General features: G+C 51.2%; 1 protein-coding gene across 1 annotated transcript; it reads left to right on the top strand.

Moving 5' to 3' along the window:
* Positions 1-545: 545 nt before the first annotated feature.
* On the top strand, positions 546-11,426 carry RASSF5 (Ras association domain family member 5; the record flags this gene model as incomplete). Its single annotated transcript, XM_080358474.1, has 5 exons — positions 546-761; positions 8,593-8,706; positions 9,932-10,229; positions 10,612-10,727; positions 11,274-11,426. The coding sequence occupies exons 1-5, from the start codon at positions 660-662 to the stop codon at positions 11,424-11,426; spliced, it is 783 nt and encodes a 260-aa protein (XP_080214600.1). The 5' UTR covers positions 546-659.
* Between the last annotated feature and the right edge of the window lie 1,645 nt (positions 11,427-13,071).

A 13,071-nucleotide genomic window follows, 5' to 3' on the forward strand; every position in this document is an offset into this window, starting at 1 on the left:
CTTCCCCATCACCTTTAGCAGCATGGCTAGACTCGGTCCAGCCCTGGCTTGCTTCCCTAAGGCATCAGATGCAACGCAGCTCTTGAGGATGCACTAACAGGGAAGGAGCAAGCATCCAGCGAGCCGTGGCAATGTGTTTCAGGTAGCAAAAGGTGTGCTGGGGGTACCTGGGGATGGGGCAGTGCCCAGGGCCAAACCCAGCGCCTCGATGCAGCGGGGTGAGAAATTTTGCAAGAGGAAGCGGCGGGGCCGCGCGGTGCGAGCGCAGGAAGGGGAGGCGATGCTGCGCCCCAGGGACCAGACGGCGGGTGGTGAGCTAACCCTGGGGTGCCAAGAGCAGGGGGAGCAAACTGGCAGCTCTGCCCCTTCCATGCTGCCCCCGCGCCGCCACGCAGGGAGGCGGGTGGAGGAGGAGAGGGAAGGGTTACCCGGCACGGCTGCCTGTTAAAGAGAAATAGCTCCGCTGGCTCTGGAGGATGAGCAGAAGGAGCTATTGCAGATAAGCGCCGGCGAGCTGAGGATGTGAGAGCCGGCTCGCTGCTGGCGCGGGAGCCCGAGCGGGGATCGCCCATGGTCGCCGGCCCCCCGAGCCCCCGGTGAGCTCCGTGCGCACTCGGCCTCTCGCGTCCGCTGGGTTTCGATGACCCATCGGCAGCAGCATGAGCAGCGGGTACTGCAGCTTGGATGAAGACCTCGAGGATTGCTTTTTCACGGCAAAAACCTCTTTCTTCCGGAGCACACCGAGCAAGGTCCCTGCCAAGGTAACAGCTTAAAAAAAACTAGTGCAAAGGGCTGTGCTGGCTGGGGAGTGGGGGGGTTTGCTGGCCAGGGGGGAGATGTCAGTGTTCCTGCACGTTTGGCTGCAGGTGCTGCCAAAATTAGCTTGCAGCTGGAGCGAGGGCAGAGCTGCTGGTGGAGAGGAGGGCTCTACCTGCCTCTTGCAGGCTCCCCATTCCCCGTCTGCACCGCTGCAGGTTTTTCTCAGCCACATTTCCACCTTTCGCATGCCCGGTTGGCCCCTTCACAAGGGATCCACAGTGGAGGAGCTGACTCCAAATGTGGTTTTGCAGCTTTGGAGGGGGCAGGCAGAAGCCCTGCCAGCTGCCATCCATGGGTCAGACTCCTGGCCAGGGACCTGTGGCTTGGTCTCACGAAATATGCGCCGTTGGTAAAGATTGCACCTAACAGGTGGATAGGGAGGTGGGAAAGTTACAGCATTAAATTAATCTGCAAACTTATGAACACAGCAACGAATCTGCTCCTTGTCTGGGTGCATGGATCTGCCTTGGAGAGAGCGCTTGGCTGGGCAGCGTTTCACCCCAGGATGAGATTTCTGTATCAGTAACATTGGCAAGGCTGCTTCATGGTTTTTTAAGTGTCTATTAAAGAAAAAAATCCCCATCGAACTTTGGGGCCCCAACCAGAACTGAGCATAAAAGGAGAAGGCGAGCGGGCGCTGCTGCGGAAGTGGGGGTTTCGCTCAGGAACAAGAGCCTGAGATGAGATCTGGCCTGGGGAGCAGCTTTTTCACTTAGAAATTCCCCTGTAAACCAGCAGCATCGACTTGCTCCTGCTCAGGCTCTGCTTATATTTGCACACTCGAGGCTGCTGAGCCAAAATCCACAGCAGGTGCTTTGTGGTTCAGCTTTCAGCACCAGGAGGGCTCTCCTGGTGACCTGGGGTTGTTCTCCTTGGGGGGAGCTTGGTCTGAGGGAGCATTTAAGTCAACTGGTAATTTTATTCTAATTTCTTCAAAGAAATTCTCCCTCGGGTTTAACATGGGATATTCCCTGTTAGCCAGCAGCTCCCTCTTGCTATGATTAACCGACCGGTACTGCTGGGTTTTTAAATGTCATTTGATGATTCATTTGTGTAGGAGATGTAAAAGGGCTCGGTGTTAGTGCAATAGGCGCTGTACCCCGCACCGGTTTAATTCTGTTCTTTTTGAGCCAGGGTGCTGCAGATTCTCAGCTACCTTTCAAAATCATCTTGATCGCATTCGTGCTCAGAAACTCTCTGTTGCGGAGGGGTTGGGGGCTGCTGTGGCCCCTTTTTGCCCAGCTTCTCACCTGGATGTTTCTGGTGTGGGCAGGAGACCTTGTGGCTGCAAAATGGAGCCTTTTGGGGTTTGGTGTTATAGGGAGGAAATGGTTCCTGTGCATGGAAAAAAAAATGATAAAAACAACGAAGCAACACACGCCAAATCTGCTGCTCAAGCAAATGATGATGTGCGATGGGTCTGTGTGCAGAGGTGGGTCCTTGTGTTTCTCCAGCTGAGGGTGGAAACCACCCTCAAGCCTTGGTGGGAGAAGGTTTTTGGGGCTTCCTAGTGCAGGTCTTGCAGGAGTGTGAGGCTGGACCTCAGCTCTGGATGGAGCTGCTGCTGGAGCGCGGTGGGATGGAGGAGGAGGAGGTGTTGGTCTGGAGAGGCTGGGCTGGATGGTGGATGGAGAGCAGCAAGGAGAATGTGTGTCCGGGGAGCAGCCAGCAGAGCAGAGGGCCAGGGGACAGGCACAGCCCCAAGGTGGATGTCTCCCCTGGGTTTCGCTTTGCTCTTTGTCCCCATTTTATTATGTGGCATCTTCTCTTGAGCGATGTTATTGAATACAGAACGTTTCCACCACTGCGAGAGCCACGTGTGGCAGCTTTTCGCCACCAAGGTTGGTACCTGTTCCTGGCCACGGGCTCAAAACATCAACTTGCAGCCATGGGAATACGCTGTGCTGGGCAGGAATAAGCTAAATCCAGATAACGTAGGGCTGAATGTCTTAAAAGACCTAAGAAACAATCTCTGTGCAGGAAACGTGTTGAATGGGGGGTAGGAGGAGACAGGCAGGCCTCCCACCATTAAAGAAAAATAGAGTGGAATTTGACCAATGTGATTAGAGAAATGATTTTTCTGCTTGAAATAACTGTATTAGTCTGAAGCACCTCTTTCTAGGAATTTTGTAATTCCTTTTTATTTTCAGAACCATCAGCACAATCACTTTTCATTAGCAAAGAACCATTTTAGATCTCTGAAGTGACCTCATCCCCAGAGATCTATTACTTGGCATTTTCCTGACTCTTCAGCTGAATGGCTTCAGTGGCTCCTGCCTGGAGCGTGATTGCTTAAAACTCTGCAAAATTGCTCTTTGAGTCCTCCATCAGTAGCTAACCTGGTTTAGAGAGAGAGAAAGGAGCAAGCTTCTGTCCAAGAATAGAAAACACAAGAACCACATAATGTTGTTTAATCTGGGGTGGGATCCAGGGATGGGGATGATGGGACCATCCCCTGAATTAAGGGTCCAATGTGGGGTCCTGTCCAGCCCAGACCCCCTGGGATTGAGCTCCCTGGGAGAAGCTGCTCAACAGGGATGTGGCAGGAAAAAATGGTTTCTAAGTGAAATCTCCATGGCAATCAAAACACCGAGCCCATCTCCACTTGCTTCTAACCTCTCTGAAATGCAGCAATACTCCTCCCCTTCTCCAGTGATGCACTGCTCTCCTATCTTTTCTATCTTTTGCCTTTTCCTCTGAACCCCAAAGTAAACCGCAGCATCTTATTTGAATTTTTGAGTTTCTCAAAGGCAGTGAAATGTGGTGCGGAGCTGCTGCCTTTGCTTGATTTAGAAAGCTTTTTAAGTTGGGGGTTGACTTCTGCAATGGGAGAGGCTGTAGGAAGGGATGCTCTTCAGCTGGACCTGGAGTACCTCTCTCCTCGCAAAAATCTGTCACGGAGGCTTCATTGTTGCCTTTCTTGGCACAGAATCACTCTTTTTGGAGTATGTCACCATAATTGTGATGGCCCATGGTTGTTTTTTATACCTCCCCCATCCTAGCCTGTCACGAGCTCACTAGATGAGCAGTAGGATGCAAAGAGGATGCTGGTGTGGTGAGCGTGGCTGTCCCAGCCCCGGGCCATGGCCATTGTGTGTCGCAGCCGCCTGCATCTTCCCGGGGCGCTTGTTCTGGGGCAGCTTTTATCCTGCCGAGCATTAGCCCAAGTGCCAGATGAGGCTCAAGTCCTTTCTTATAATTGTTCTTTCTTACAATTGAGAAATAAAGTAGGTTAAGGAAGGGGAGCCGGTTCGCAGCAGGGCAGGGGGAGGACAAGGGCACATTTGCTTCTCTGCGTTGCCACAGGTGCCCCTGGCTTGGTCCTGTGCAGCCCGCGGGTCCCTACGTCTCGCTGCACATCGCAACTGCCTGCAAATTATTTTGTGGCAGTTTCCTAGGGGACAGCAAACCCCTCGCCTGCTGGTTAAGTGATGCCAGCAAGCTGGCAGTGCTGGTGAAGCTCTGGCATCCACGGCATGTTCTGCATCAGGTTTTTAACAGGTTAGGAGTGGAAGCATCCTGGCAGCTCCAGTCTCCCTATTGCTTTCCTTCCAGTTGCACATGAGGTTGGATGGATGGGGATGATGGGAATGTGCTGGTTTTGCAGGCTGGCACACAGATGTGCTGCCCCACAGCCAGAGCATCCCTAATTTCCAGCCAGGAGAGCCGCGGATCCAGGAGTGACTGCCAGGGTTTAGGCACAGGCAGAGTTACTGAACTGTTGTTTTGTTAACAGCTTGTTTCATCCTGTCCTGGTACAACAGGAAATGTGGCAACGGTTTATGGTTAATAGCTTCTGTTTTTCTTCCTTCAGTCAGAATTGCATATTCTGCACTAGAAACTTTGCAAAGTGGGGAGTCTGGGTAGGTTCGTGAAGAGCAAGTAGCTGATCTGATCGTACGTGATGGAAGGAGCAGCAATTGCCTTCCCAGCCCTTTCCAGTGCTCCCCTTGCCGCGGTGCTGGTGCTGCTGGGCTGGCTCAGGCCCTGCTCGCAGGTGGATCTTGGGGTCTGCGGATGCTTTGGCTTACGTTTGGGTTAATCAAAACTAATAGATGTGGTAAATAAATAAATGATGGGCAGCTTTTCTTTCCTAATGTGTGTTCCCAGATCAGGCTCTGAGCATCGCGAAGCCGCGGGACAGGCGGAGGAAGGTGGAAACTTGGAAAAAGGTTTGGGTGGGTGGGAGCTGAGCTGCCTCCCCGAGCAGAACAAACCACTGTCTGATTCCAGCTCCTGGGAGCAAAATTCCATCTCCAGCAGCAGTAGCAGAGCAGCTTTGGGTGCCTTGGGGGGGTTCCCTGCCCTGGGCAGAGCTCTGCAGTGCAGCCACCCCCATGCCTGACTGGAGTAGAAGCTTTTTGCAAGAACTAGGGTGCAGTGGGGGAGTTGGGGGGCTGAGCAAGCCAAGAAACCCGCAGGTACGTCTGATCTGTTGAGACACATGCATTGGGGAGGCAGGATGCTGGGGGCTGGGCAGCGGTTTGTTGGCGGAGTTGCATGGGGATGCAGTGATGTGGTGCCACCAGCACCGTGTCCCTGAGCCAGGCTGCCCGCTCCTCCTGCTGCCAGGGGCTGAGATTCCCCAGAGCACGGAACAATTAGCACCTGATGTGAAACCCTGGGGACCGGCACCGCTCCAGGCCCCTGCAGTCCTGGGTGCACCGTGCGTCCTCCATGGAAACCGGGTGCCATGGGTGCGGGCTCTTAATTGCTGGCACCCACTATTTTCCTCAGTTGGAAACATCACAAGAGGGGAGGGACCTGCCCCGCTGGGGAGAAGCAAATTGCAGTGACAGGGATGGACTGAGCCGCTCTGTTCGCTTTTGCCGTGTGTGGCTGGATGGCTGCCGGTCTGCGCCGAGTGGTGTTTGTGTCATGGATGGAGTGTAGCATATGTGCACAGCCCATCTTACTGCAGCAGCTACGAGGTGCTTTGCATGCAGGAGGAGACAGTCTGGCGGGTCTCCTGCTCCCTGCTTGCTGTGCAGTTTTTGGGGGGCAGCCCTGGTGGATGGCAGCATGGCTGTGCCCGTCTCCAGCACCTTGAAATGGGTGGTGTGAGGAAGTGGTGGGTTTCTCAGTGCTCATCTTCCGTTAACTTAAAGGGAAGTTTTTTTGTAGTTGTTCATTTTGTTTCTTTCCCCCAGTGCTACTTTTGAAAGTCTCTACCCTTGATATTATTTTTAACGTCTCCCACACCAGCCCAGCACCTGTGTAAGACCTATTGCAGTGAAGCCTGTGCCTAAGGGCTTGGACATATTCTGGAGTTGAAATTGCCATTATGATAAGTGAATATTTATGTGTAATTCTCAAATACCCCAGGAAAGCTTTGCTTTTATTTTCTTAAGCCACTGAACAATGACGAGACTGTAATACAGCATCAATATTCTTCCATTGGGTTACTGCTCCGGATCAGCGTTTCGAGAGGTCTCGTACTGTTTGCCAGACTCAAGCAGAAATTGCGAGCTCTCACCTGGGAATCACTTGAATCAATGTGGGGCTCTCGAGTCCCAGGACTGTAGGTGTCTTGCCAGATTGCAACCAGGATTTCTCCTCCTAAAAGAAATATCATGGGTAGCCTCGGGCAATATTGGCTTATTTACAGCTTGCTGCCTCCTTGTCTTGTGTGCTGTGGGGCTGCCTGGGAAGAGATGGGCTTTGTTCCCAAAGTTGCTTTTTTTCCCCCCTTTTTTTCTCCTTTTTTTTTCCTTCTAAGAGGTTACAGTGTTCGTTCTGAGTCTTACCGGCCCTGATAGTGCATCCCTTCACACTTTCTGCTCTGTGCTAATGCCAACTCCTGAGCAAACCCACAGAAAATCTGGGCGCACCGCTCGCGGTTTCAGGCGGCGCTGGTGAAATGTGTTCACAGCCTATCTGGGGGGAAGGTGGCAAGTTCTGGAAAGGCAGCCAGGCGCTCTGACATCCAAGACACACGCAGGCTCGTTCATGGCAGGTCGGGATTTTGGGATGCTGTGCTTAGAGGAGACCTGCTCTCCTGGCTGAAGGGCTTTGGGTAATCCAGGCTGAAGTGGTGGCAAAACCTTGAAGGACAAGATGAGCCTCATGTAGGGGCTTCCTAATGGTTCCTTGCTGCGGGTTATTTCCCCTGAGGACACCCAAAGGTGGCTGCTGGGCTTAATCATGCAGCCAGGGAACTCCTAGGTCAGTTTAGCTCCCTATGTTTAATGTTTTTTGGTGGCTTTTTCTTAGCTGGCTTGTGAATTTCAATTTACTTCAGGGTCACACAAGTCCTTGCTTCCATCTCATGATTACAGGAGCCATTAATTCTGCAACAGACTATTCTAGATGGGTGCTGAAGGTGACTGGGTGCTTTTTTCCTAAAATAGCTGCTTTGGGCTTGTTGACACCATCCCCAGGGGATGGGGACGGGATGCAGGGGGGTGTCCCCAGAAGCACTTGCTGCCGGGGGCTCAGTTGCTTTAGCTTTCTTCTCTGGGTTTCCCTCTCCTCTCTGCGCCACCTTCATGGCGCAGGCAAAGCACCAGCACCCAGGGACAGCCCTGGGAGCCTTGAGGGGCTCTGCAGCCACTGAGGCTGCTCTTGAACTCTTAGGGTGGGAACACACAACATCCCTGCCCTGCACATCCTTCCCTGCCTTCCAGCAGGTTTTTGGAAAAGAGCTCGCTGGTTCTGTGTTCCCGCAGTGCCTGGGCTCTGCCGTGATGCTGAGTGCGGTGGTGGAGGATCGCATCCCGAAATTGCGTTTTCCAGGGTGTCCGTGGCCTCTGCAGCTTGTGCAGATGGGAGGTGGGAGCGGGGGCTCCTGCTCTCGCTCCAGGCTGCTACAAACCTTCATCTCTTCACAAAACCATCTGCAACTGTGTGTTCCTGGTTCTACTCCGGCACTTCATCCAAACCTTTCGTTGCCTTTCTGCTAAATGCTCTAAACCCCGGCTCGCGTTTGAGAAGCTCCCACGAGCTGCCTTTCTGCAACAGGATTGTGTTTTCCTGTTATTTATTAGTGACATTTCCATGCCTGACCTGCAGGTAAAGCCCACCCACACACCAAATCTGTCCTTTTGCCTCTAAAGGGGAAATTCCCCAAAACCTGGGCGAGCAGCAGCAGCTGTCGTCCTGCCAGGGAACCCACGCATGGTCAGACCCTGAACAGTTTCTGACACGGGCTGGGATGCCCAGACTTGGTTTGCACTGACTGATTTATTACTCATGCAGCCAGCTTGCTGCTTGCTTGGTTTTTTACTGCTCTGAGCTATGATTTCCAATGCTGAGGAGGAGTAATACACCAGAGATTTGACTTCAGGTTCTGCCTGGGTGAACCTGCTGGAAGCTGGTTGAGGAGCAGCCAGAGTTTTTAAGGGGGTCCTGTGGGTGGGCAGAGCCATGAATGCTGGAAATAGGATGTGATTTTTCAATAGTGTTGCAAGAAGCAAAGAAACTCCCCGTAGGTGTAGGTGGCTTTTTTTACAAGTGGGTTTTAGATGCTGGATTCTGGTTTGTACTGGGATGTCTTTGCTGCCCTGTGCCCATTTCCCACTAACTGGTTGGTTTTGCATTACCCTCTAGTGCCTGTTCCTGGTGTGTGGAGGTGGTTTGGGGCAGGGATGTGGCGTCCTGCACATTTAACCTTATGGCTGTAGGGACCATCTCCATCTGCACCATCATTCCTTGCGTGAGCTCAGGAGCTGCGCAGCCTCCTTGTTCCTGCATTTCCCAAGCAAAAGTAGAACTGAACAGATGCAGTGTTACCCAATATGTAAAACAGCTAAAGCCTGTCTCTTCTGATTTCAGAATGTAACACAAACGGTAGAAGAAGAAAAACCCGAGCCTCCGACCGTCCAGGAGATCAAACAGAAAATTGAGAAGTACAATGCAAAGGTTACAAACTGCCTGTTGATGAAGCTGGTACGTATTTGGCTGCGTTTAGGTAATGCGCAGAAAGGTCAATGCTGGTTTCTCTAGGCTGTAGGAACGCATCTCCAAGGCAAGAGGGCTGGTGGCTGTTGAGTTGTTCTTGTTTTCCTTATGCAATCTGCTTTCTCTCCTGCTGGGGTTTCCTTAGTTTTAATCCCGGACACTTGAGATAACCCTTCCTTGTCTCCATCCCTGCTTGACTGGCACAAGAGTCTCTGGGCAGCCTGTGCTATGAATGACTTGCCACGAACAGCTGAGCCCACGTTGTTCTGGTGGGGATGAATCACAGGAGAACTCAGGCTGCGACTCTGCAGTTCAGCAGCTGTCGCAAAGTGGATTTAGAAACACAAAGTGGATTTAGAAACGCAAAGTGGATTTAGAAATGCGAAGCCTTTCTAGAAAGAGACGCTTTTCTCCTCTGCCACGGCCAGGCTTGTTTAAGCTGAGGTCTAAGAACCACAGTAGATGGCTTATGTTTTGAAGCTTTGATTGCAGAATTACTTATCACCACCTGTAAGGAAAGGCTTGATATGTGGTGGGAAGGCAAGGGAATGGCTTCTTTTACAAACCGGAGTACTGCAAAGGTACAAACTTTGCAGTATCATACAGAGAGGGGGGAAAATTTCTTAAAGAGTGAGTGAGTTAAATCATAGAACTTCCAAGAGCAGCAGCTACATAACTCCCTAGTGCTTGTTTACACCTGAAAGAAGTAGATCTGGGGGTAGGTTAAGGGACCTGTGGTGAGACAGGCTGATCTTGCATGGTGACTTATTACATGCAGAGGTGAGAATCCCATCAGTGGGGAATAAAATGTGAGGAAGATGGTTGTGAGATCCTGCTGAACACAAGGGGTAGAGACCTTCCCAGAGGTTTCCAGTCCTCACCTAATTGCGACTCTGAATTACACGCGGTGGTTTCCATAGCTGACTTATGACGGTGTTGGTTTGAAATGAGATGAGGTCGCACAGACACAAGGAAGGGATGAGTCATGACCGAGTGGAGGCAACAGGAGAAAAAGCAGCAGTGACTAACCCCAAATTACTGGTTACTTTTAACATGATTAATAAGAAACCCTCAACCTCCTGGCAGTACCGAGGGCTGAAAAGTCCTGCAGTCTCCCACAGGCTGTAGCCCTGGAGACCAGCAAATCCCTCATAGGGGTTGAAGGACTGGAAAATCTCTCCAGAGCCTGATTCCCCCTTCTCCTTTGCTTCAGAATGATGATGGGACGTACACGGGTTTCATTAAAGTGCATTTGAAGCTGCGCCGCCCCGTGACGGTGCCAGCGGGGATCCGGCCGCAGTCCATCTACGATGCCCTCAAGGAGGTGAACTTGGCCGAGATGACGGACAAGAGAACGTCCTTCTACCTGCCGCTGGACGCCATCAAGCAGCTCCACATCAGCAGTACGACCACGGTGAGCGAGGTGATCCAGGGGCTCCTGAAGAAGTTCATGGTGGTGGATAATCCGCAGAAGTTTGCGCTTTTCAAGGAGATGCGGAAAGATGGGCAAGGTGAGTTGGCACCCTCGGAGCCACAAGCTTTCCTGCGGCTGAGCAGTTTATTGACCGTTTTGCATGACGCAAACGTCATCGAAGTGTTGGTCTGGGGCTGCGTGGTGTGTCAGGCGGGCAGTGCCTAAATGCCAGATGAATAAATGGCCTGAGCGCCACAGATGCTGCTGCTTAAGCTATTGGGGAATTAGTGGTTTGCAGAAGGGGGCTGAAGTCACCTAAGACCTCTAAGGGATCATTACAGGTCTGCGATGGAGACTCAATGAATTCACTGTGATCCTAAGGAGCATGAACTGCTTTTACATGCTCTCATTGACCTTCTGAGCATCCCTCTTGCCCCGGCAGCCGAGGTCTCACCGTCAATGTCCCTGTCCCCTTGCAGTGCTTGTGCAGAAGCTCCCGCTCACCGAGTACCCCCTGTACCTGCGGCTGCTGGCGGGCCCCGACACCGATGTGCTCAGTTTTGTGCTGAAGGAAAACGAAACGGGGGAAGTTGAGGTACGTGGGTGACCCTTTCCCTTGGTTTTTACATGAACATTAGCGTTGTGGAGCCCGTGGCAGCGTTGTAGAGCTGGGAGATGTATGGCAGAGGCTATTTGCCTTCTAAAACACCCAGTATGATCCCAGTTTTCCTCCACATTTAAATTAGCAGCTGAATGAATTGTATCTTACTTAAGAAAAAAAGGTCATTTATTGCTACTAGATTATGTTGATGTTAAAAAATTAAACTTGTGCTGTAAAAATGCTGAGGCTGGTTTTGATGGCCAAACCATAATCTGTTTACAGAACCAAGCAACACCACCCCGGAGTTAATCCTCCATAATTAGATTAGCGAACCGCTGTGATAAGTAATCCACTAATTTAAGCAGAAGCCAGGGACGCTTGGGTAATAAATTTGCAGTCAGTTTTTGTCAGCAAACATGCTCCTGATGCAGATGATGCAATAAGGTGGACGGTGAAGATGATGCTCCACCGTGATGCTGCAGGTGATGCAATAAGGTGAACAGTGTGTGCTTTACTTTCCCTCTGCTTCTGTTTTTGCAGTGGGACGCGTTCTCCATCCCAGAGCTACAGAACTTCTTGATGATACTGGACAAAGAGGAAAAGGAGAAAATCCAGCAAGTGCAAAGGAAGTATGAGAAGTTTAAACAGAGACTGCAACAGACCTTGAAAGAAGCCAGAGGCAAGCCTGGATAACCCTTCAGGAGGCACTGGGCACCAGACTAAGCTAGATAATATTTTTTAAATGAAAAAGACGCTTCTCAGGACACCTTATAGTAGTCACTCTCCCTCTTCACCCTTCTATTAAGGACTGGCTCACAGCACCCATAAAATGAACATGTTGCATTTTCTTCTTCTGAAACCTCTTATCCCAGGACCGGAGCCAGTCCAGGAATGGGAAGCCTGGTTTAAAACTGCCTGTTGAGAAACCAAACGCAGCTGCTGGTTCGCTTCTCAGCTGTACCATCGAATGGCGAAGCTTCATGGAAAACAGCACTGAACCCACCGAGAACACCTACGGGCTCGTGTTTTGGGCAGGGTAACACTTGTCGTTCCCACTCCTCCCAACACCTCACTGGTTCTTGTTTGGAGGTGCCGCATGGCCGAGTTCTTGTTTCGTAAGTCGAGCGCAGGAAGCAGCAGATAAAGCGGAGGAGGTTGTTGCACCAAACCACGTGGGTGTTGCAGCTGGAACCAACTGCGGACAGACTTGTTCGGGTCTCAGGCAAGGAAACCTAAAGTTATGACACCAAGGCAGCTGCAACACCCAAACAGTCTGTTAGTAAGTGCTATTGAAACTAGGTAATATTAATTCAAGGAAAAGTCATCCGTTTTGATTCTATTTCACTTCAAATTTTGAAAATAGATGTGAATTGAAGTAAATATCCCTGATGCTTAGCTAAATTAGCCAGTGTTTTGCCGGTTTTCTACTCTGTGGGAATTGGGACCTGTGAGAAATTCTGCTTGAAAAGTGTAGAGATGATGGTTATGGCACAGGCCGGTGGTTCGATATATAGAGCATTTAGCAATACATATCCAACAGACTAACCCAGGAAAATGCAAAACCTCTTTGACAAATCAAACCCACGTTGAGCTATGAACAGGTCTGGCACCAAGGGAGTGTCCAAGAGGGTTATGACCAGGTTTTGCTCCCTACGTGGAGCTAGGAGAGGACAGCGTGTCCCTCTCTCTCCCTCTCTCAGGGCTCCCATGTCTCCCAAGCATCCTTCATAAAAATCCTTGAGCTGGAGCATTGGTTACTGCCACAACTCCCACCAGCGACCCTGGTCACACTGATGCCGGGATCGCTGAGGGACACGGGAGGCTCGGGGACACTGGTCTGAGAGGGGACGGTCCCCACCTTTACCCTCGGTGCTTTGTCCCCAGCACGCCGCACACAGCCAGGTCCAGTCTTCCCTCTGTTTACACCGGGCGTTAAGAGAAAACAGAACGTTAATCCCAGCCGGATTCGGATGGAGCATGTGAATGGGTTTCGTGTTGACTCAATGAACAAGTGTCCCTTGGCGCTCGCTGTGATCCCACCTGCGTGAAGCGGGGAGGGAGGGGACCATGTTTTGGGTAACAGTTACCGCAGAGACAATGTAAAAGAGTCTAAAACTTACCTCAGTGCCTTTTGTTTTGGTTTGTTTTTTTCCTTAAGTGTGAAAACTTTGCATTTGGGCTAAGGAGGAACTTGGAAAGGGCTTTTGTCAAGAGGCCTTGGTAGTCCTGTCCCCCAGTGACCCCAAGTCCTGTTGTGACGAAGCTGCTTTTGGCTGTAAAGGGATGAGGAACTGTTTTGTTTCTTTCTTTGAAGTGACTGCTTGGGATTTTTGTTTCT

The sequence above is a fragment of the Nesoenas mayeri genome (genome assembly GCF_963082525.1).
Source record: "Nesoenas mayeri genome assembly, chromosome: 23".
Classification (NCBI taxonomy): Eukaryota; Metazoa; Chordata; class Aves; order Columbiformes; family Columbidae; genus Nesoenas; species Nesoenas mayeri.